The sequence below is a fragment of the Balaenoptera borealis genome, assembly GCF_965194805.1.
Source record: "Balaenoptera borealis genome assembly, chromosome: 4".
NCBI lineage: Eukaryota > Metazoa > Chordata > Mammalia > Artiodactyla > Balaenopteridae > Balaenoptera > Balaenoptera borealis.
The window spans coordinates 43,620,286-43,642,245 of NC_138861.1; the positions used below are offsets into that span (position 1 = coordinate 43,620,286).

At 37.0% G+C, this 21,960-nt stretch overlaps 1 protein-coding gene across 9 annotated transcripts in view; it reads left to right on the forward strand.

Annotated features, from left to right (window-relative positions):
- Nucleotides 1-21,960, forward strand: part of TRIM2 (tripartite motif containing 2) — a 193,769-nt gene that overhangs the window by 143,115 nt on the left and 28,694 nt on the right. For 8 of the 9 annotated variants that reach the window (XM_082391519.1, XM_082391520.1, XM_082391510.1 and 5 more), the window contains 2 exons: nucleotides 9,950-10,039; nucleotides 20,147-20,221. In XM_082391519.1, the coding sequence (XP_082247645.1) occupies nucleotides 9,950-10,039; nucleotides 20,147-20,221 (165 nt within the window). The remainder of the gene's footprint in view (nucleotides 1-9,949; nucleotides 10,040-20,146; nucleotides 20,222-21,960) is intronic. The other variant, XM_082391516.1, reaches the window with a different exon arrangement.

The following is a 21,960-nucleotide window of genomic DNA, read 5'->3' on the forward strand; positions in this document are numbered from 1 at the left end:
GTTAGAGCATTTATCACACTTGTCTTATTTACACATCTCCCTCTTGTATTGAGTGTGAGTGTCTCAAACTAAAAGCCATATTCAACTTTCTCTCCCCAAAACCTAGTACTAAATCCTGATGTAAAGTAGGCATTTAACCATGTAAACAAATGAATGAATGAACACATCAGACAACTGACCAGCTTCTAAACCATATTCTTGTTAGCCTGAAAGTTGTATGTTTGATCAAGAATGCTTTTGTCTAAAAATAATGGAATATCTGACTAACAGTGGCTTAAATAAATGGAAGTTTATTTTTCTCACTTATAGTCTAGAGGCAGGTATCTGTTAATGTTGATCGGTGGTTTAGTGGTATGTCCGTATCTTTGTGGTCCTCTTGGCCTTTCCATCATGGTCATGAGATGGCTGCCACTGCTCCTCTTGTCATATCTGAAGGATAGTATGGAAGAGGGGAAAGGGAAGTTGCTGGAATGTCTGTCTTTGCAGGAAAACAAAAGCTTTCTCAGAGCTCTCCAACAGACTTTGGCTTACATCTATAGAGCGAAACAGTGTCACATCTCTCTGTAGAGGAGACTAGGAGTGGAAGTGGGTAAAAGGGAGGAAAGAGGTTGGGGATGGCTTAGATGAGTCAGTCAACCAAAAGGGTTGGCTGCAGGCGTAGTGTTATAAATAGGATGTTATTTTGTGAGAGTATAAAGTTCTGTAACTGCAGCACGATTGATCAGATAAAAGAGTTTAATGGTTATGTAACCTGTTCCCTGTGAATACATGGGTTATACAGAAAGTGCGCTGCTTTATCGTTGATTTTTCCCCGTTTGGTTGTAGGGGTGATGCAGGGCATCAACAAAATAATATATGTGTTTTTATATTTCCTTGAAATAGGGAAATACTTGGCCAATATCTTATTTGTTGTATAGATAATCTCTTTTTTGCTATTTTTGCTGTACAAATATATTTTCATTGATATGTGTTCACATTTTGTCTGCTGAGATTTTTTAAATATCAGAGGCTCTTATTTATTTTAGAAATTTTAGTTTCTGCATTGAAAGGTTCTTCTTGATCAAAAATACCATTTTATTCTAATCCCTTGTTTCAAAGTATTAGTATTAGGGGACTTCCTTGGCGGTCCAGGGGTTAAGACTCTGTGCTTCCAATGCAGGGGGCGCGGGTTTGATCCCTGGTCGAGGAACTAAGATCCCACATGCTGCACGGCACGGCCAAAAGCAAAACGAAACAAAGTATTAATATTAGCTAAGTATATGCTTTATAGCTCAAAATATACTTTTTTTTCCCTTGGAGATGCCTCACTTGAAATTGTTCTGGACATTGTGTATTTGTACTTAGAATGTTAACAAATTTAATGTATTAGTATGATGCCCAGAGGAACAGGATTCTCAGTGAAAAACATAGGCTTTGGTATCCAGATGACCTGGATTAAACCAGCAATATTGCCATTTACTACCTGGTCAAATTACCTAATCTCTCTGGATCTCAGTTCCTTAATCTGTGAAGTGGCAATATCAAAACCTCCAATGAGGTCATGTATGTACTGCATCCTCTACAGGCCTGGCTCTCTAAAGGCAGTCATTGGTAGCTATTATAACAGGTAAGTGACTCTTGACAGTGGAGAGTACACAGAGACTGTATGGCTTGTTGCATTTGTAGTTTGTTGCTCGTCATTGTTTTTATTTACGTGAAGAAAGAAAAAAGAAAATGAAGAAGAATGTGACAATTTTTTGAAGTGACATTACTTCTTTAGTTAGGATTATCAGGTTATGTTCAGTTTATTAAAATAAACTGATTTGTTTCGTAGAAGATAGTGCAACTTTCTCTCTCAAAAAGAGTTTTATATTTACCTCTCCCATGTCAAAGCTCCATATCCCTTTGTTAATGAGACAAGAATTACATTGTTTTCCTGTAGTAAGCCAGAGGCTCATCACCTAATGGCATAATCACATTATAAACTTCCATAATTACGCTTAACTAATGTTCCAAAATGGACTTTTCTTAGGAAATAAAACTGTGAGAAGTAATATACATCAAAATCAAGCCAGTTTTTCTCAGTGGAAGTTCTTTCTATCTTTATTGTATTGGATATTACCTCTTCAAATAATTTTCAATAAGGATTAAAAGTCACCACTAGACATTTTAATGATTCCATTCTTGATTTATAATTTTTAGTATCTCTTCCAGATAAGAAGGAACTTTTATTTTTGTAGCATTTGATATCACAAAGTTCACATATATATAAAAACGGTAAACAGTTGGCAACTTTTTATTTCTCCTTTTAATAAGCTAAATTACAAAGCTACTTCCTATTTGTAGTTCTTAAATAAAATTACCAGTTCTTTTTGGAGTTTTGATATTGCATTCTACTTGATGGAAAAGACTGAGAGCATCAGGTCTTAGCTTTTCAAACTTTCTCATATACAGATGTTCATTTATTTTTCTACTTCCCCTATCCCTACTTTCTTCACCAAGGCCACCTGTGCTTGATCACACCTATGGCAAGTCTGTGTGTTTTTCGTCGCTTCTTTCTTACCAGCTTACTCTTCCTTTCCTGGATTTTTCCAGTATCTGAATTTGAAATATCCTCAGATACTCACAGTGCTGAGAAAGTATCACCACACCTTCTGGCAGACTCTCATTTTCTGTCTGTCACTGTGACTCATGTGTTTATTTATTGAGCAGACTCTGGGCCAGGCACCATTCAGGGTGCTTGGGTCATGCATCAGTGAGCAAAACAAAGATCCCTACCTTTGTGGAGCTCACATTCTAGTGGAGGGAGACAGACATCAAACAATAAACATCACTAAGCAAACTATGTATTGTATGAAAAAGTGGTGGGTATGTGAAAAAAAAATTTTAAGTAGTACTAGAGTTGGGGGGTGGGGTGCAGATTTAAAATAGAGTGGTCAGAGTAGACCTTGAGGAAGTGAGATTTGAAGGAGGAGAGGGAGTTAACCTGTCAATATATCTTGGGGAGAAACATCCAGAGAGAGACAATGTTTGGACAGAGAAAACAGCCAACACAAAGGCCTCAAGACACCAGCATACCCTGTAAGTTTAAGAAACGTCAAAGAGGCCAGTCTGGCTAGAGTAAGTATAAGTGAAAGGGAGTAGTAGAACTCAGAGCAGAGAGATAAAGTGGGAAGGTGGCCAGGCAGTGTAAGGCCATCCATGCTATCGCATGGTTTTTATCCTGAGTAAAATGGAGAGCCATTTGGTCCTTCAGCAAGTTCTTGTGAAGTACACACCATACTTCAGCATGTACTGTGGCACCATGCTAGGTGCTAGAAATAAAAAGATTAAGACATAGCCCTGTCCTCAGTGAATTCATATTTTAGTGCAAAGACTAGACCATAAATAAATTGAACTAATTAATTAACGCGTGTTCAGCAAAAGAGAAACGAGCAGGCACTATTATAGAATGGAGAAGAGGTAGCAAATTCTGTTTTGCTTTTGATGCCTGCTGCCTCAGTTTCTTCTCTGGAATTTCGCTGCTTTTAGTGCCAACACTTAATGCTTTCATTGCCATTCTTCTGCCTTACTCTCTTCATAACCCCTTCCTTCTAACAGTTTTGATGAGATTGACTGTCTCTTAGAGCTCTTTACTCTTGATAATTAATCTTTCTCTGACCATTCTGCTTTCGTTTACTACTGTTTTCTTCTCTCCACTTCATGTTCTTCAAGAATCATTCTAAAGGATGTTTTCTTCTCCATACTTACTCCCTTAGATCAGGGGTCCCCAACCCCCAGGCCACAGACCAGTACCGGTCCATGGCCTGTTAGGAACCAGGCAGCACAGCAGGAGGTGAGCAGCGGGCGAGCAAGCGATGCTTCCTATGTATTTACAGCCACTCCCCATCGCTCGCATTACCTCCTGAGCTCCACCTCCTGTCAGATCAGCAGTAGCATTAGATTCTCATAGGAACCTACTGTGAACTGCGCGTGTGAGGGATCTAGGCTGCACGCTCCTTATGAGAATCTAATGCTGGATGATCTGAGGTGGAGCTGAGGGGGTGATGCTATCGCTGGGGAGTGGCTGCATATACAGATTATCATTAGCAGAGAGGTTTGACTGCACAGAGGCCATAATAAATCAGTTGCTTGCACACATATCAAAACCCTATCAGTGGGCTTCCCTGGTGGCGCAGAGGTTGAGAATCTGCCTGCTAATGCAGGGGACATGGGTTCGAGCCCTGGTCTGGGAAGATCCCACATGCCACGGAGCAACTGGGCCCGTGAGCCACAACTACTGAGCTTGCGCGTCTGGAGCCTGTGCTCCGCAACAAGAGAGGCCACTATAGTGAGAGGCCCGCGCACCGCGATGAAGAGTGGTCCCCACTTGCCGCAACTAGAGGAAACCCTCGCACAGGAACGAAGACCCAACACAGCCAAAATAAATTAAAAAAAAAAAAAAAAAAAAAAATCCCTATCAGTGAGTGGCAAGCGAAAACAAGCTCAGGGATCCCACAGATTCTGCATTATGGTGAGTTGTATAATTATTTCATTATATATTACAATGTAATAATAATAGAAATAAAGTGCACAATAAATGTAATGTGCTTGAATCATCCCGAAATGATCCCCCCCTTCCCCTGGTCTGTGGAAAAATTGTCTGGTGCCAAAAAGGTTGGGGACCACTGATCTAGGCTGTGTTTTAGATTCATGACTCTATTGCTTCATTCCCATTTTATTTAAAAAAAATTTTTTTTTTAATTTATTTATTTTTGGCTGCGTTGGGTCTTCGTTGCTCTGCGTGGGCTTTCTCTAGTTGTGGTGAGCGGGGTCTACTCTTTGTTGTGGTGCGCAGGCTTCTCATTGCAGTGGCCTCCCCTGTTGCAGAGCATGGGCTACAGGCACACAGGCTTCAGTAGTTGTGGCACGTGAGCTCAGTAGTTGGGGCTCGCGGGCCCTAGAGCGCAGGCTTAGTAGTGTGGCACACGGGCCCAGTTGCTCCGTAGCATGTGGGATCCTCCTGGACCAGAGCTTGAACCCGTGTCCCCTGCATTGGCAGGTGGACTCTTAACCACTGCACCACCAGGGAAGCGCCCCATTTTATCTTTATTTTTATTGACTATATTCCCCATGCTGTACATTTCATCCCCATGACTCATTTATTTTGTAACTGGAAGTTTGTACCTCTTCATTTCCCTCACCTATTTCACTCGTCCCTCACCCGCTCCCCTCTGGCAATCACCTGTTTCTTCTCTGTATCTATGACTCTTTTTCTGTTTTGTTGTATTTGTTCATTTGTTTTGTTTTTTAGATTCCACATATAAGTGAAATTATATGATATTTGCCTTTCTCTGACTTATTTCATTTAGTATACCATCTGGGTCCATCCATGTCATTGCAAATGGCAAGATTTCATTCTTTTTTGTGGGTGAGTAATATTCCTCTGTGTGTGTGTGTGTGTGTGTGTGTGTGTGTGTGTGTGTGTGTGTGTGTATCATCTTCTGTATTCATTCATCTATCGATGGTGGGCACTTAGGTTGTTTCGTATCTTGGCTATTGTGAATATCGCTGCAAAGAGCATAGGAATGCATATATCTTTTTGAATTAGTGATCTTGTTTTCTTTGGAAAAATACCCAGAAGCAGAATTGCTAGATCATATGGTAGTTCTAGTTTTAATTTTTTGAGGAACCTCCATACCCTTTTCCATAGTGGCTGCCCCAATTTACATTTCCACCAACAGTATACAAGGGTTCTCTTTTCTCTGCATCCTCACCAACACTTGTTATTTCTTGTCTTTTTGATGATAGCCATTCTGACAGGTCTGAGGTGATATCTCACTGCGGCTTTGATTTGCATTTCTCTAATGATTAGTGATATTGAACATCGTTTCATGTGTCTGTTGGCCATCTGTATATCTTTGGAAAAAATATCTGTTCAGATCCTCTGCCCATTTTTTAATTGAGTTGTTTGTTTTTTGATGTTAGATTGTATGAATTCTTTGTATAGTTTGGATAGTAACCCCTTATCAAATATATCATTTGTAAATATCTTGTCCCATTCAGTAGGTGGTCTTTTTGTTTTGTTGATAGTTTCCTTCACTGTGCAAAAGCTGTTTAGTTTGATGTAGTCCCGTTTGTTTACTTTTGCTTTTGTTTCCCTTGCCTGAGACATACCCAAAAAAAAAAATCTTGCTAAGATCCATGTCAAAGAGCATATTGCCTGTGTTTTCTTTTGAGAGGTGTGTGATATCAGGTCTTACATCTAAGTCTTTAGTCCATTTTGAGTTTATTTTTGTATGTGGTGTGAGAAAGTTCTAGTTTGATTCTTGTACATGTAGCTGTCCAATTTTCCCAGCACCATTTATTGAAGAGTTGGCTTTTCTGCACTGTATATTCTTGCCTCCTTTGTTGTAGATTAATTGACCATAAGTGTGTGGATTCATTTCTGAGCTCTCTATTCTGTTCCATTGATCTATGTGTCTGTTTTTGTGCCAGTACCATACTGTTTTGATTACTGTAGCTTTGTAGTATAGTTTGAAATCAGGGTGCGTGATACCTCTAGCTTCGTTCTTCTTTCTTTAGATTGTTTTGGTTATTTGGGGGTCTTCTGTGTTTCCATACAAATTTTGGAATTATTTGTTATAGTTTTGTGAAAATTGCCATTGGTATTTTGATAGTCTTGTCCTGAATCTGTAGATTGCCTTGGGTAGAATGGTCGTTTTAACAATATTCTTCTAATCCATGAGCACAATATATTTTGTCTTTAATTTCTTTAGTCAGTGTTTTATAGTTTTCCAAGTAAAGGTCTTTATCTCCTTAGTTAGATTTATTCCTTGATGTTTTACACTTTTTGATGCAACTGTAAATGGTAATATTTTCTTAATTTCTCTTTCTGATAGTTCATTATTAGTGTATAGAAACACAACAGATACTTTATATTAGTTTTGTATCCTATAGCTTTACTGAATTATTTTATTAGTTCTAACAATTTTTTGGTGGAATGAAAGCTGTGAGAGTGAGCATTGTTGTCTTGTTCCTGATCTTGAAGGAAATGCTTTCAACTTATAATCATTGAGTATGATGTTGTCTGTAGGTTTGTCATATACGGCCTATATTATGTTGAAGTATGTTCCCTCTATACCCACTTTGTTGAGAGGGTTTTTTATCATAAATGGATGTTGAGTTTCGTCAAAAGCTTTTTTTTTTTGCATCTGTTTAGATGATCATATGATTTTTATTCAATTTGTTAATGTGGGGCTTCCCTGGTGGTGCAGTGGTTAAGAATCCAGCTGCCAGTGCAGGAGACACGGGTTCAAGCCCGGGTCTGGGAAGATCCCACATGCCATGGAGCAACTAAGCCCGTGCACCACAACTACTGAGCCTGCGCTCTAGAGCCCGCATGCCACAACTACTGAAGCCCGCGTGCCATGACTACTGAAGCCCACGTGCCTAGAGACTGTGCTCTGCAACAAGAGAAGCCACCGCAATGAGAAGCCCATGCACCGCAACAAAGAGTAGCCTCCGCTCGCCGCAACTAGATAAAGCCCACACATGGCAACGAAGGCCCAATGCAGCCGAAAATTAAAAAAATAAAATAAATTTTAAAAAAAAATAAAATAAAAAATTTGTTAATGTGGTGTATCACATTGACTGATTTGTGTATATCGAGCCATCCTTGCATTCCTGGTATAACTCCCACGTGATCATGGTTTATGATCCTTTTAATGTGTTGTTGAATTCGTTTTGCTAATATTTTGTTGAGGATTTTTGTGCATATGTTCATCAATGATAGTGGCCTATAATTTTCTTTTTTTGTGGTGTCTTTGTCTGGTTTTGGTATCAGGGTGATGCTGGCTTCATAGAATAAGTTCAAAAGTGTTCCTTCCTCTTCAATTTTTTAGATTAATTTGAGAAGTATAGGCATTAATTCTTCTTTGTATGTTTGGTTGAATCCCCTAGTGAAGCTGTCTGGCCCTGGACTTTTGTTTGTTGGAAGCTTTCTTCTTTCTTTTTACTGATTTAATTTTATTTCTGGTAATTGGTCTATTTATATTTTCTATTTCTTCCTGTTTCAGTCTTGGGAGATTGTATGTTTCTAGGAATTTATCTATTTCTTCTTAGTTGTCCATTTTATTGGCATACAATTATTCATAGTAATCTCTTATGATCCTTTGTATTTCTGTGGTGTCTGTAACTTCCCCTTTTTCATTTCTGAATTTATTTATTTGAATCCTCTCTCTGTTTCTCTTGATGAGTCTGGCTAAAGGTTTATCCGTTTTGTTTATCTTTTCAATGAACCAGCTCTTAGTTTTATTGATCTTTTCTATTTTGCTTAGTCTCTGTTTTATTTATTTCTGCTCCCCATTGCATTTTAAGTTATTTTTTCCCCATTTTTTTAAACTAGAGATACATATGACACCAATGAAAGCTTTTCAAAATTGATGTGAAATAACTAGTGCTAACATACTTAGCTGATATAAATCTAGGCTTTAAAATAATACTCCAGTCTCCCTAATTGAGTTTATTCTTTCCATTAGAGTCTCGTTTTTGAAGAATTACCATTTAGAAGAATTTAAATCCTGAGATTTTAGCTAGCCTTTGTAGCCCCATCTTAAGTAAATACATGTTTTCTGTTAACATTTTTGAAATGGGGGGGAAAAGCCCTCAAAGCCAGGCAGCCGCTCTTGACATACTAAGGACCCGCAGACTGGACCATAGCCTTATATCCTCAGTTCCTTTCCCTAGCTCTGCGCACTCTTCTGGGAGGTCTCATCTACTCCTATGGCTTCCATTGCCACCTGTATACTTCTGATTCCCTGGTTTATCTCCTGCCTATACGTCTGCACTGAACTCCACACCTGTGTATTCAGCTACTTACTGCACATCCCTACTTGAATGGCTGGCAGGCAACTCACATTCAGTTTGTTCAAAACTCAGTTCTTTACCCAAACCTTCTTCTCTGTGTCTTATAGACTCTGAAACTACTACCCCCTTAGTCGCCCAACAGAAACCTGGTAGTTACCTTAGTTTTTTTTTCTCTCCCTTTTCTCCACACCCAGTGGGTTCCAAACTCTTCTGATTCAACATACTTATATGTCGCAAATCTCTCCCTTCCTCTCCCTCTTCACTGCTACTGTCTTGGCTTAGACTCTCATTATCTCTGGCTCAGAATTTTGAATTAGTGTCTTTACTGAACTCCCTGTCTCCAGTCTTCACTTTCTTCCATCTGCTGTGGTAGTGTCTTTTAATGCCATTTGGATGGTTTCCTGTTCCTGAATAACAAGTCCAGATTCCTCAACCTGACTTTAAGGCTCTCTGTAATCTAGCTTCTGCCACTGGCCAGACTAATAACCTGCTGTTACCCTTCTACAACCCTACACACCAGTTTAACCAAATTGTTTACATTGTTTCCTGAATGCTGTTCATTTTATTTCTTGTGTCTTCACATGCTGCACCTGGCTGGCTCTTTACTTGTCTACCTAACAAACTCCAACCTGTCCATTAACCAGAGATATTTAAGACCTATGTCAGAAATCTTTTCTTCTGGGAAGTTTTTATCCCCTCCTCAGCAAGTTCAGTACTACTTTGTGCTTTGTCTCTCTTACATATATTTCTTTTATAGGGTGAAGTCTTTATGTGCCGTATTACCACGGCAGACATTCTGAGAGCAGGGATATCTTAACCATGTTTTATCCCCAGCATGGAATGCAGTTACTGAGAGACATAGAAACAAAATACATGTTATTGAATGAATGAGTAACTCAATACAGCACTGCCTAGTCTCAGTCCTAACTATTGTATACTTGGTCTAGGAGCCTTCCCCCCGGACACATTGATATCAGAGATCTGGACTGGCTTCTCTGATGGTTTTTGGCTTTCCCTTTTTGGATGCACGTAGCTACTGCAGCAGCTATATCTTCCCATGACAGTGTCCAAAGCAGGAATAATGATGGGCTTTCTTCTTATACATCTCTCTCTTTTTATGCAGGAGGAAAATCCCAGAATGCCCCCTTTCCCTAATAGGCTTCCCTTTATTGTCTCATTGGCCAAGTCTGAGATACATGCTCATGCTGGAAGGGTAAGCCATCATAGTTTAACCTCTGGGACCTGTTAAATGGGAGGGGACCCGTTCTCTCTGAGCACACTGCCATCCCAATCTGAACAAAGTTGGAGTTCTGTTTACAAAGAACAAAAGGCTTTAGACAGGCAACTAACAGGATCCACAAAATTATATCTTTAAGCACTTAAAAGTCATGTCTTTTAAATTGAATGTTTTTATTCTCTCCACCATCTCAGATAATCAAGAATTAAATATGTTTGTTGAGGTTGAGTGACTCAAAACTTGTGGGTAGGTGAGGGAAGTATGTAAACAGGATTTTTATTAGTAAATAATTTTAAATAATAAAAATTATAGTAGTTAATATTACAACTTGAAACTTGCAGGAATTTTTACCATAGAACTTAAGATTTCAGTGATTTATTTTTTATATCTGTTTGTTTTGCTTTTGTAGTAGGTAGCTTTGGGCTAGGCTTCTGAACCTTCCCCCAGTAATTCTCCTTTGCTGTTGGATTTACTTGCTGGATGAGTTTGAGAAGCCTGACTCCAGAGATATAGAATTCCCTATACCATACCCAAAACATTCTTCTGTGCTTCATATGGATTACAGGTTTATAACAGCTATTCTCATTCATAACTGTTTTCTCCCCAAATCAGCCAACCTGGAAAGACTTATTTTACAAAAAACTGGACCTACAATTTTGATGTCATGCCACCAGGTGGTGGCAGTGTCAAAGTCATATATATCCTTAGCTTCCTGGGATAGCCCTAATTTCATTTGTCTTGTTTTGCCCTCAAATAGTATATCAGTATTTTGTACATTTTAATATTTCAGTGTTCATAATGTCTCTGGCTGTTTTATATATTTAGAAGTTTCACAAAAATAACCCTATTAGTTGGGTGCTTTTTTTGTTTAAAGTATGGTTCTTACTTGACCAAAGGGCATGGGTCCAAACTTCCAGGCTTGCATTTCATCAGATTCAAATATAGGGCTTTGTTCAGGTTCCCTAGTATTTATATTTATTTATAACCATAAATTTCCTAGTCTATAACTTTTTAAAAAATTTCGATTGGATGCAAAGAAACCTCAATTTAAATTTTTGTTAATTGCTATAGTTTTTAAAGTTAAATACATTTTTACCTTTTCAGTAATTTCTAACACTTAAACTTGCCACAAATCTTAGTTTGGTTGGCTGCTCTCAGCTCTTGAGTTAGTTTATACCATCCAAATGTGTTAGGTTGCTCTCTTCATTGTGCTAAAGCTGCTTAGGCTGTGGAAGAGAAGGCCTTCGTTTGCTTTCTTAATCCTTTAAAATCCAAGTTCTCTTGAATCTTTTCACTATAAGAGGCAGAAATAGGAAAAAAAAAAAAAAAAAAGAAGAAGAACATCATTCTCTTAAAAAGATAAAAGCCTTTATGGACAGCTACTTTATTCAGCCACTATTTCTCAGCACTGTTGTCTCTTTATGACTTTTTCTTTGGCTTTATAAATTTAAGGTGAAGTTTATTATAACGTACATTTGAGCTTAAGTTAAGCTCTTTAACTGATGCTTCTTAGCAAGTAATTTGTTGTGTTTTCAGTGAGTAGATTCTAATGAAACTAAATTACGTGAACTGAATAACTTATTGGATCAAAACATTTTAAGTAGTATTTAAGTTAACATTTTTATTAGAAATTTCAATAGTGGACAATCTTAATTCTCACAAGAAGTATTCATAAATGTTAAGAGTGAAATGTGAGCATATCATTTCCCACTGCTCTTGAGAGGCAATAGGAAAATAAGCAATTCCTTATGTAAAAGTAATTTGCTGATTTTAGCATCTATGTAGATCTATTGGTAGAGTCTCTCAATTGTTACAATACATAAAAGTAAGGAATGGGCCAGCAATCCTGGAGTTTTTTGCATACATGAGTGCCCCTGTGGACTACATGTGAGCCAACACTCAAAAGTGAGAGAACAAGAGCCCATCTGGAGGCACGTTATATTCTGTTCCAGAGGGCATTGAAACCTAACACAGAGAGAGAGAGAGAGAGAGAGAGAGAGAGAGAGAGAGTGTGTGTGTGTGTGTGTGTGTGTGTGTGTGTGTGTGTGGAATGAATCTGAAAAACCAGGCTGGAAGTGGGTAGGAGGCAAGCTAGGGAAGGGGGACAGTGAGCGGGAATGTTGTGTAGCCCCCAGAGCAATAAAATGTGTCTTCTGCATCATGGAGATTACAGATAGTGGAACCCTGGGTTCTTACTACAAAGAACCCAGGAGCGCAGCCATGCAAGAATTCAGCAAACATGTCAGGCCCAGAAAGCACTGAGACATCTTAACAGTAAGATATTTCGGGTCCCCTTTACTTGTTCTGTTCTCTCTCCCCTTCTCCAGGCTTGGTAGAGGTGGGGAACAGGAGGCAGAAACTTCAGTCAGTGGACTAAAGGGAGGACAGAAACTCTAGGCCAAGAAAGAGAAAAGGACAATGCACCCTTTCCAGCAAAACCCACCGGCAGCCAGCAGTTGCTGAAAAGGAGAGAAGTCTTACCTTTAAATCAAGATTTGAAGTGTTGATTATTATGTTAGACATTCTAATTTCTGAATTAAGGCTTTGTTTGGCAACTTAAAATAATTGTAGATCTTGATTTAGAGTGATGAAAAACATCATGGGACTCCCAACTCTTCATTTAGTGGCAGAGGAAGTACTTCCCTCACTGAGCTGTTTCTAAAATGGCAGATGTGGGGGAGGAATTAAGTTGCTTCTGTGGTTTTACCCTATGAGTACAATGCAAAATATGTATAGGTTATTTCTTAACACAAAGATATTAATAATACAGATCTGCTCATCTTTATAATTAATTTTAAATCTCCCCTTGATTTAAAAAAGTTTACTTGTTAAACAATTCTGTCATTCCAAATAATTTCAGGGTTGCCCTTCCACCAAGTAGATTTTGGGTTTTCTTCTCAGATGTATTTCTTAACAGGTTCCCTATCTAGGACATATTCTTGCCCACAGCACTGAAAGATAATAATTCCTATTTATTTTCACTATTGTTTGAGGCCGTATTACTAAGAAAAAATGGAAGTTAGCAGACAATTCGTAGCCCCTACTACTTAGCCCTCATTTCTGAGTTTGTCATATTGGAACCCAGTTCTCATGTCTGACGAGTCTATGTTCCTCCGTAACTTTGTATCTAACTTCCCTCCCAGTATCATTTGGATTTTGCATGGCTTTGGCTTTCAAAATATCTGAATGACTTCTAATTGGATTCTGCATAAGGCTTTGACTATAGTCACAACTTCTAACTTCATTCTCACAATACCATAAGGCTTCTGTTGGACCTTCTTTTTATATCTTCTGTATCTCTTAACTACTTCTTAATATTTTTTACTGCTTCCTAGAAATTAAAAATAGTTCATCTACAATAGTTCATTTTCAGATAGTTCATTTTCAAATCTTGCTTTTTTCTTCTTGTAATTTCTTTAGCTTTCTGTTTCTCCTTTTATCACTTTAACCTTATTGAACATATTCCTGATATTTCTCGTTGAAGGAATGCTAATCTCTTGTTTGTTGTGCACTGCTCTAACAGTTTGTTTCTTTACATTGTAATGTTTGATTACCATGATCTCATCTTCAGCAGTTATTATGTGTGGGTGTTTGAATTCTCCTCAAGTGTGCACTTACCGAGTGGCTTCACTTTCCCTTTATGTTGCTTTCCTGATGGGATTCCCATGTTTTTCCTGTGTCCATTATTTAGGATTCCTGATATACTTTTCTCAGGTTCTTAAGTGTGTTCCACAGGGCTGGATTGCTGGAAATTTGATCTCGTGGTTAAATGGAATATTAATATGCTATATTTTTACTAGCTTCATGGAGTGTTATCTTTTAATGAGCATTGTCTTGTAGCATAAGGAAAATATTTCAAAAATACTCAACAGACATTCAGTGCTCATACATACCTTGAGTTATTTGTTAGTATATTTATTTAGTGAAAAGATTTGGGCCAATAGTATTGTAACTGTGTGTATAGTGGGCACTTCATAAATGTTTATTGAATGAAGAGCCTTCCTGGTATACATTACTTTACTCATTCCTATTCTTGAAGACTTAGTTCTATAACCCAATATAGAGGAATAAGAATCTTTTAAATTTGATGTCTTCCAAAATATTTCACAGCTTTCATAGCTGGCCAGCACTGTATGAAATAGACTATTGTTAAAGCTTTATCCATTGTAACAGTTACAGTGTTTACTGTGGTAAAGGTAGAAAACCCGAGTTTACTTGGTATGAATGATAAAGGTGAGATTGATTTAATGGCTCATTTAAATTAAAATATTTCAAAAGTAGAGCATGCTTCAGGCATAATTTAATCAAGATTCTGACTCTGTTTCTCTTGGTTTTGCCTTTTGTGTAATGCCTTTGTCCTCAAGTTGGCTTTCTTCATGGTTCTAAGATGGCTGCCAGCACTAATTTGGTTTGTTTGCTGTCCTGTAGCTATACAGTTTACAATCCAGAGGGCAGGAGAGAGTTGTTTCCCACAACCATTGAACAAAAGACTTTGATCTTATCCTGATTCAACACTGAAATCAACCACTGTGAAGAAGAGCATTCATACAGTGATAGGCTTAGGCCTGGGGTCGTTGCCTATCTCTCAGCACCAAAACCAGTATTAAACCCTAACAAGAAATGGGCAAGGCAAACATGAAGAAAATTGCAAAACTCTACTGAAGGACGTGAAAGAACTCTTAAGTAAATGGAGCAACATATTCATGAATGAGTAAACTCAAATATAAAAACATCAATTTATGTCATTTATATGTTATGGTAACCAAAATCCCACTAGATTTTTATGGATAATTCTCAAGTTCATGTAGTAGAGAAACTACAAGAAAGACCAAGGAAGTATTTAAAAAGGAAGAACAATGGGGTAGGATTTTCCCTATCAGATATCAAAATATAATGCTACAGTAATTAAAACTTGCTAGTTGTGTAAGAATAGACAGATAAGTGTAGCAGTACAGAGAAGCCAATTGCATTCCTTGAGATTTACCCAGATGGGTGGAAAACATGTGCATATGAATGTTTATAACAGTTTTATTCATGATTGCCAAAACTTGGAAGCAACCAAGATGTCCTTCAGTAGGTAAATGCATAAAAAAACTGTGGTACCTTCAGACAATGGAATATCATTCAATGATTAAAAGAAATAAGCTATCAAGCCATGAAAAGACATGGAGGAACCTTAAATGCATATTACTAAATGAAAGAAGCCAATCTGAAAAGGTTACATAATGTATGATTCCAGCTACATGACATTCTAGAAAGGCAAAACTATATAGATAGTGGTTGCCAGAGGTTGGGGGGAGATAGGCGTGAATAGGCAGAGCACAGAAGATGTTTAAGGCAGTGAAAATATTCTATGATACCATAATGATGAATACATGTCATTATACATTTGTTACAACCCATTGAATGTACAACCCCGAGGGTGAACCCTAATGAAAACTATGGACTTTGGGTGATAGCGATGTGTCAGTATAGGTTCATCAGTTGTAAGAAATGTACCACTCTGTGGGGAATTTTGATTGGGGGAGCCTGTGTGTATGTGGAGGCAAGGGTTATATGGGAGTTCTCTCTAACTTCCACTCAATTTTGCTAAAACTGCTCTAAAAAATAAAATCTATTTTTTAGAAAATGAAATAGACCTTAGAAAATATGTTGACATGAAACATAAAGGATAATCCCATGTGTGTTTTGACATGTTCTCCACATTGATCATATCAGTGTATGAAGCAAAGGAATTGGGACAAGAAGGATGCCCCCTAGACTTTATAGGGGTCCCTCCCTAGGAGGGGGGTAGTGGGGATGGTGCAGAGGTGGAGAGCAAAGGGGAATTTGTTTAAATACTTCTGCATTGTTTGAGTCTTTTAAAACAAAAATGTACTCATTTTAATCTCTTGAAAATATATTCATATATTGCTTATAATGGGAAAATAATTTTTTCTTCAAGTTTTATTGAGATATAATTGACATACAGCACTGTATAAATTTACAGCATAATGATTTGATTTACATATGTCATGCTGTGATTACCACAGTAAGTTTAGGGACCATCCATCATCTCATATAGGTAAAAAATTAAAGAAATAGAAAAAAAATATTTTTTTCTTGTCATAACTCAGGATTTACTGTCTTAACTTTCATATATAACATATAGCAGTGTTAATTATATTTATCATGTAGTACATTACATCCCTAGTACTTATTTATCTTATATCTGGAAGTTTGTATCTTGTGACTGCCCTCATCCAATCCCCCCCACCCCTGTCTCTGGTAACCACAGATTTGATCTCTTTTTCCATAAGTTACTATACTTTGTTAGTTCCTATTATACAACATAGTGATTCTATTTTTCTGTACATTTCAAACTGATCACCATGATAACTCTAGTTATGATACATCACCGTACAAAGATATTACATAATTATTGACTATATTCCCCATGCTGTACATTTCATACCCATGACTCATTTATTCTGAAACTGGAAATTTTTACCTCTTAATCTCCCTCACCTATTCCTTTCCTCCCCCTACCCCCTTTCCCAGGAAAAGGATTTTTTAAATAGTAGTTATATACGCTCATAATATAGAAAATTTTAAAGTATGTTCTGCAATACAGAGGTAACCATTTGTTAAGTTTTGTGCACTTTCTTGCAGTTTTTTGGGGGTTTTGAGTTTTTTTGGTGATAGATAGGCTCTCAAATGTATTGACACTTTTGTTTCCAGCTTTTTTAAAACTCTGTTCTGTATCTGTGTCATTAAAAGTTCTTTTAAAACGTTTCCTTTGGCTACATAATTGTGATACATCCATACTATGAAATAATGATTTAACATTTCTCTATTGTTAAGAGAATTATATAGCTCCCATCTTTGTATATAAATACATCTTTATAGTGTTCATTGTTTCCTTATGATTGATTCCTAAATGGAATATTGCCTTAAAAATAAATTTTAAAATTGTAGATACACTAATAAGAGTTTTTAAACATATGAAATCTTAAATTATACTGCCTTGCTTTTATTTTTTTTTTAAGGAAAAACAAGACATAGAACCTTTTTTTTCCGTAACATACCGTACATGAGTTTTGATAAAGCAGTAGACTGTTCTGGTTTCTCTTGCTATATTACCTCTTTTCCCCATCCTCTGTTCCTTGACATTCTTTCCCACCTATGAAAACTCTATATTTTTTTCATAATGCTTTGAAATTTTTTTTATTTCTGAAAAGGAGCAAATCAGAATTCCAGTGCAGCCAGCTTGAATCAATCTTCCTGTTCCTCTTCTGAATAGGCAGTTCCTCCAGGCAGTGAATTAGCTCTTTAGAAAACATTGGCATTATGTTTCTGAACCCTGAGTATCTGTATAGGTGGTCTGGAATGCATTAAAGAGAAGCATTGTGTCAGATCCTTCCTCAAGTCTAAAGATGAAATCCTGTTCTTACTAATTATAAGACATTTTTGTTGTTGTTGCTGCTGCTGTTTTTTCTGAGTTACTTGGTTTTAAAAATTATTTGTTTTAGTGAAAGTTGGAAATGGATTTGTTACAGTGTTAATTTATAGTTGGTTCTTGTTTTATGTTATAGAAATGTCAAGAGAGTTTGCTCTTTAAAGGAATCCTGTGGTGAATACTTTTCTTAACTATAGAGTATCGCTTCTTTTTCTATTTTTGTAAATGTGGACTTTTGTATTTCAGTGACAGAAATATTGAGATATTTTGTTTCTAGTTCAGACTACAGTATTTAGCAATAATTCATTTTTGCTGATGAACTAGGTAATATTCTCCCATGTATTAATATCTTGTGTGTTTTAGTTGGGTTTGTTACTGCAAGAAAACAGGTTTCTGTGTAGTCCAGTAGTTCTCAAAAGTGTGGTGCCCCTAACCAGAAGCATGTTAGAAATGCAAATTATTAGGCTCTATCCCAGACCTCTACTGTTCAAAACCTGGGATGTGGAGCCCCGCGACCTGTGTTTTAACAAGCCCTTCAGGTGATTCTGATGTGTGCTAAAGTTTAGAACTTGTGGTTTAGATAATACCCATAGAGTGGCTGAAAATCTCAGCTCTTAATCACGAGGACTGAATTTGGTTTAATTCCAAGGTATGTGTTAGGAACTATAGCAGTATTGCTTCTAAGCGATATATAGATGAAAAACTGGTAGCATGTGCAGCCTCACAAGAGTTGCTTTCATTGTTTCCAGTAGTTGAGATTTTAAGAACTAAACAGAGCCAAGAAGACTTCACTATTGAGTTGAACCAAATTGTTTCAGTACTTAGGATAATTAGCAGAAGCTTCTCATTTGATAATCATTTAGATTGTGCCTCCCTCCATTACCAAGATACTTAAAATGATGAGTCATGAAATCACATTTAAAATACATAAGGTTATCTTCAGAGTTAAGGAATTCCTGAATTAGCTCTCTTTCAAATGCTTTTAAGTTGTAAATAATTACAAGCAGACATACAATACCTGGGAGACACTTCATTAATAGAATTAAGATATATGTCCATTAATTATTGGCTTATTTTTACATAGTTCTTCATTTTTGGGTAACATCTGCCTACTTGGTTATTTTAAAAGCATTTGTAATGGAAAAATGTTATGCTAATGTATGTGTGTATTTTTTCATTGGAAAATTCTCTACTCCTGAATTCAGATGTTACATGCATTTATTAATTATTTCAGGTGGGTCCTTCAGGGTGGAATATTAACCTTTTAAACAGAGTGTTATTTTATAAGTGAGAACCCTTGTTTTAAAGAATAAGATCTCTTTGCTAAATTTAGGGCTTTAAAGCTTATTTTGGCTTTTAACTCTACAGCAGATTTTTGTTTTTTTAACTTAGGAAGATAATTACTCTCAAGAAGAGGTATAACTGGTTTGGTGGTGGTGTCTTGGCATCACAGATGGATCTTGTTCATGCTATGGATTAGAATCAGGGACTAGAGAGCCATTAAAGGAAAACTGACAATATTCACTTTGTGCATATTGAGAAGTGGAACATTTCCCAAAGTCAGGGTAAAGCTACAAACTTTTTGAAGGTACTGTTTGTGATTTTTAAGAAAAAAAGGGTATCTAAATATAATTCACCCTCTACATATAATGAGCTCATATGGTGAAAGGTCAGTTTCTTAGAATCAGCTAAAAGAAATTACTCATCCATTCGTTAATTATTTCCCAAATGTGCATAACTCAAGAGTGAGTGAGGAGTGGAATATATTTTTAAAAAGCCCTTACCCAATCAAATGAGTCTAAAATTTCTAACTAGTTTATGTAGCAAAAAATGTGATGGAGAATTTAGTATTGAGAATTTCCTGTGATTATTTATTTGATCTTGGGCCCAGGTGAGATTAATAAAATTGAGATGGGGAGGCAATGTTCTGAAGTTAACCAGTCCTTTTTGGTGTGGGCCCAACCACATGCTACTGAATATTCTGTATTTAAGGTCTCTTTAGGCTGGTATTATTTAATCCTTTTACAATATAACTTACTACTTTCTAAGCTTCGTAAAATGCTTTAACTGCTCACTTTTAACGTATGTAAAACATGCATAAAATTGGCAACAATCTAATAGATTTTTTCTTCTCTAAGAACTTAGTATACAGTGATGTGTTCATTTTTGACTCTATGTTAGTGAAACAGGTCACAGTACTACCAGCCTATAAGAAACAGTATAGAGTGTTTCAAACAAGACTTTTGTCAGAAGTGAAATGAAATGTGAAGAGAGAATTTATATAAAACAGATTTTTTTTTAACTTTCAAGTTAAATTTTTAACTAAATAATATACCTCAAGTTATTTGTGATGGGGGCGGGGAACCTAATAAATGAAGACTGTAGAAAAGATTGAAAGCATATTGTACATTTTTTTGTATAGTATAAGAAAAAATATTTTAAACTTTGTTTTTTTCAGTCTGCCCTAATGATTCATGGTACTTGGTTTTCTTCAAGTTAGAGAAATTAGTTCCCAACGTAGTCTTTGACATTTTTGTTATACTGACTTGGGCTGAAGACAAATCTCATTTTGTCTTCTTGATTCATAAACTTTATGTTAAGCAAGTTTATCTTAGCAAACCATTTTATTTGTTTCAATTCTCTAGTTATCTGAGGGAAACCAAAAGCATGCAAACCTGCAGAAAAGCATCGAGAAAGCTAAAATTGGCCGACATGAAACGGTAAGTTTGTATCTGTAGATTCTTTAATAATGTCAATTCTAAATAGAAGAATAAAGGCATTGAGCTTCCTGTGCGGAGGATGCTGTTCCTACTAGAAGAGAAGTGAGTCACAGCAAAGGCTGTGAACATTTGACCTGGTAGGATTCCCTAACTGTGCATCTAGATTTATTATTATTGTATTATATTGTGTATAGCAGTGTAGCATAGAAGCATAAACCCTGGAGCCAGACTGCCTGGGTTTGAAAGTCTCCTAAGCTCTTTCTTCTCGGTTTTCTCAGTTGTAAAATGGGGAATAATAAAATCTATGTCACTGAGTTATTGTGTGATTAAACTAGCTAATATTTGCAAAGCACTTAGAAGAGAGCCTGGCACAAAGTAAGCCTTATATAAATGTTTATGTAAATTTTTAAGAGTCAGCTTTTTAACAGTCTTGGCACTGAATAAATTGAAAACTATCAGACTTCCCTGGTGACGCAGTGGTTAAGAATCTGCCTGCCAATGCAGGGGACATGGGTTCAATCCTTGGCCCGGGAAGAGCCCCCATGCCACGGAGCAGCTAAGCCCATGCGCCACAACTACTGAGCCTACGTTCTAGAGCCCCAGAGCCACAACTACTGAGCCTGTGCACCACGACTACTGAAACCCGCGTGCTTAGAGCCCGTGCTCTGCAACAAGAGAAGCCACTGCAATGAGCGCACCGCAATGAAGAGTAGCCCCCACTCGCGGCAACTAGAGGAAGCCCAGGCACAGCAACGAAGACCCAATGCAGCCATAGATAGATAGATAGTTAGATAGATAGATAGATAGATAAATTTAAAAAAAGAAAGAAAACTATCAATACAGTGTCCTCATGGCCTTGTAATATTTCTAAATTATTTACATGAATTTTGACCTACTATTTTATTTTAAAAAGTGTTAGGGGTTTTTAAAAATCACTTTACTTTTTAGTTTTATCATTATCTCAGGTATGGACTTATGACTTGAAAAAATGTTGAAGATCACCATGAACCTCTAAGCATTTCATCTCAACCTCTATTTGTACCACTTGTGAAAGAGACTCAAAAACTTGTCACATTGTATTGGGTTGGCCAAAAAGTTCATTTGGGTTTTTCCGTAACATCTTACAGAAAAACCCAAACAAACTTTTTGGCCAACCCAATAGAAAGGAATACATCACAGGCTTACATGGCTTTATGCTTTTCAGAGTTATTTTACATACATTCTTTCATGTGAATAGTCAGGACAGTCACGGATAGGAATTGGAGAATGGTAATTGCTGAAGAATATTTAAGGGAAGGTAAGTTCTGGGCATAACCTGAAACTGTTTTATTTCTTCTTCAGTTGACAGCAATTACCACCTCTTTATTTGATCCTGTTTTTTTCCCTTTGATTTGGCAATAACTTGTAGAAGCACCCTCAACTAATGGTGACATGTTCATGCCACAAAGTAGTCAGCCAGTCTGCTGAAGGTTACCCAGTCCACTGTAACCACTGAAACTAGGAAAAAAAACCCACTGGCAAACCCAGTTGGTGCCTACAGCTATCAGAAGATTATAGTAGTTTTGGTGCCTACAGCTATCAGAAGATTATAGTAGTTCAGAAAGACTCCTGAGAAAGATGAACTCTTGTGTTCATCCTGAGTTCACTAGTCACGAGTTTTCAGAAATATCTGAAAGCTTTTTCTATCTACTAGATACGATTCATGGTGATGATGATACTGATGATGATGGTAATGAAAA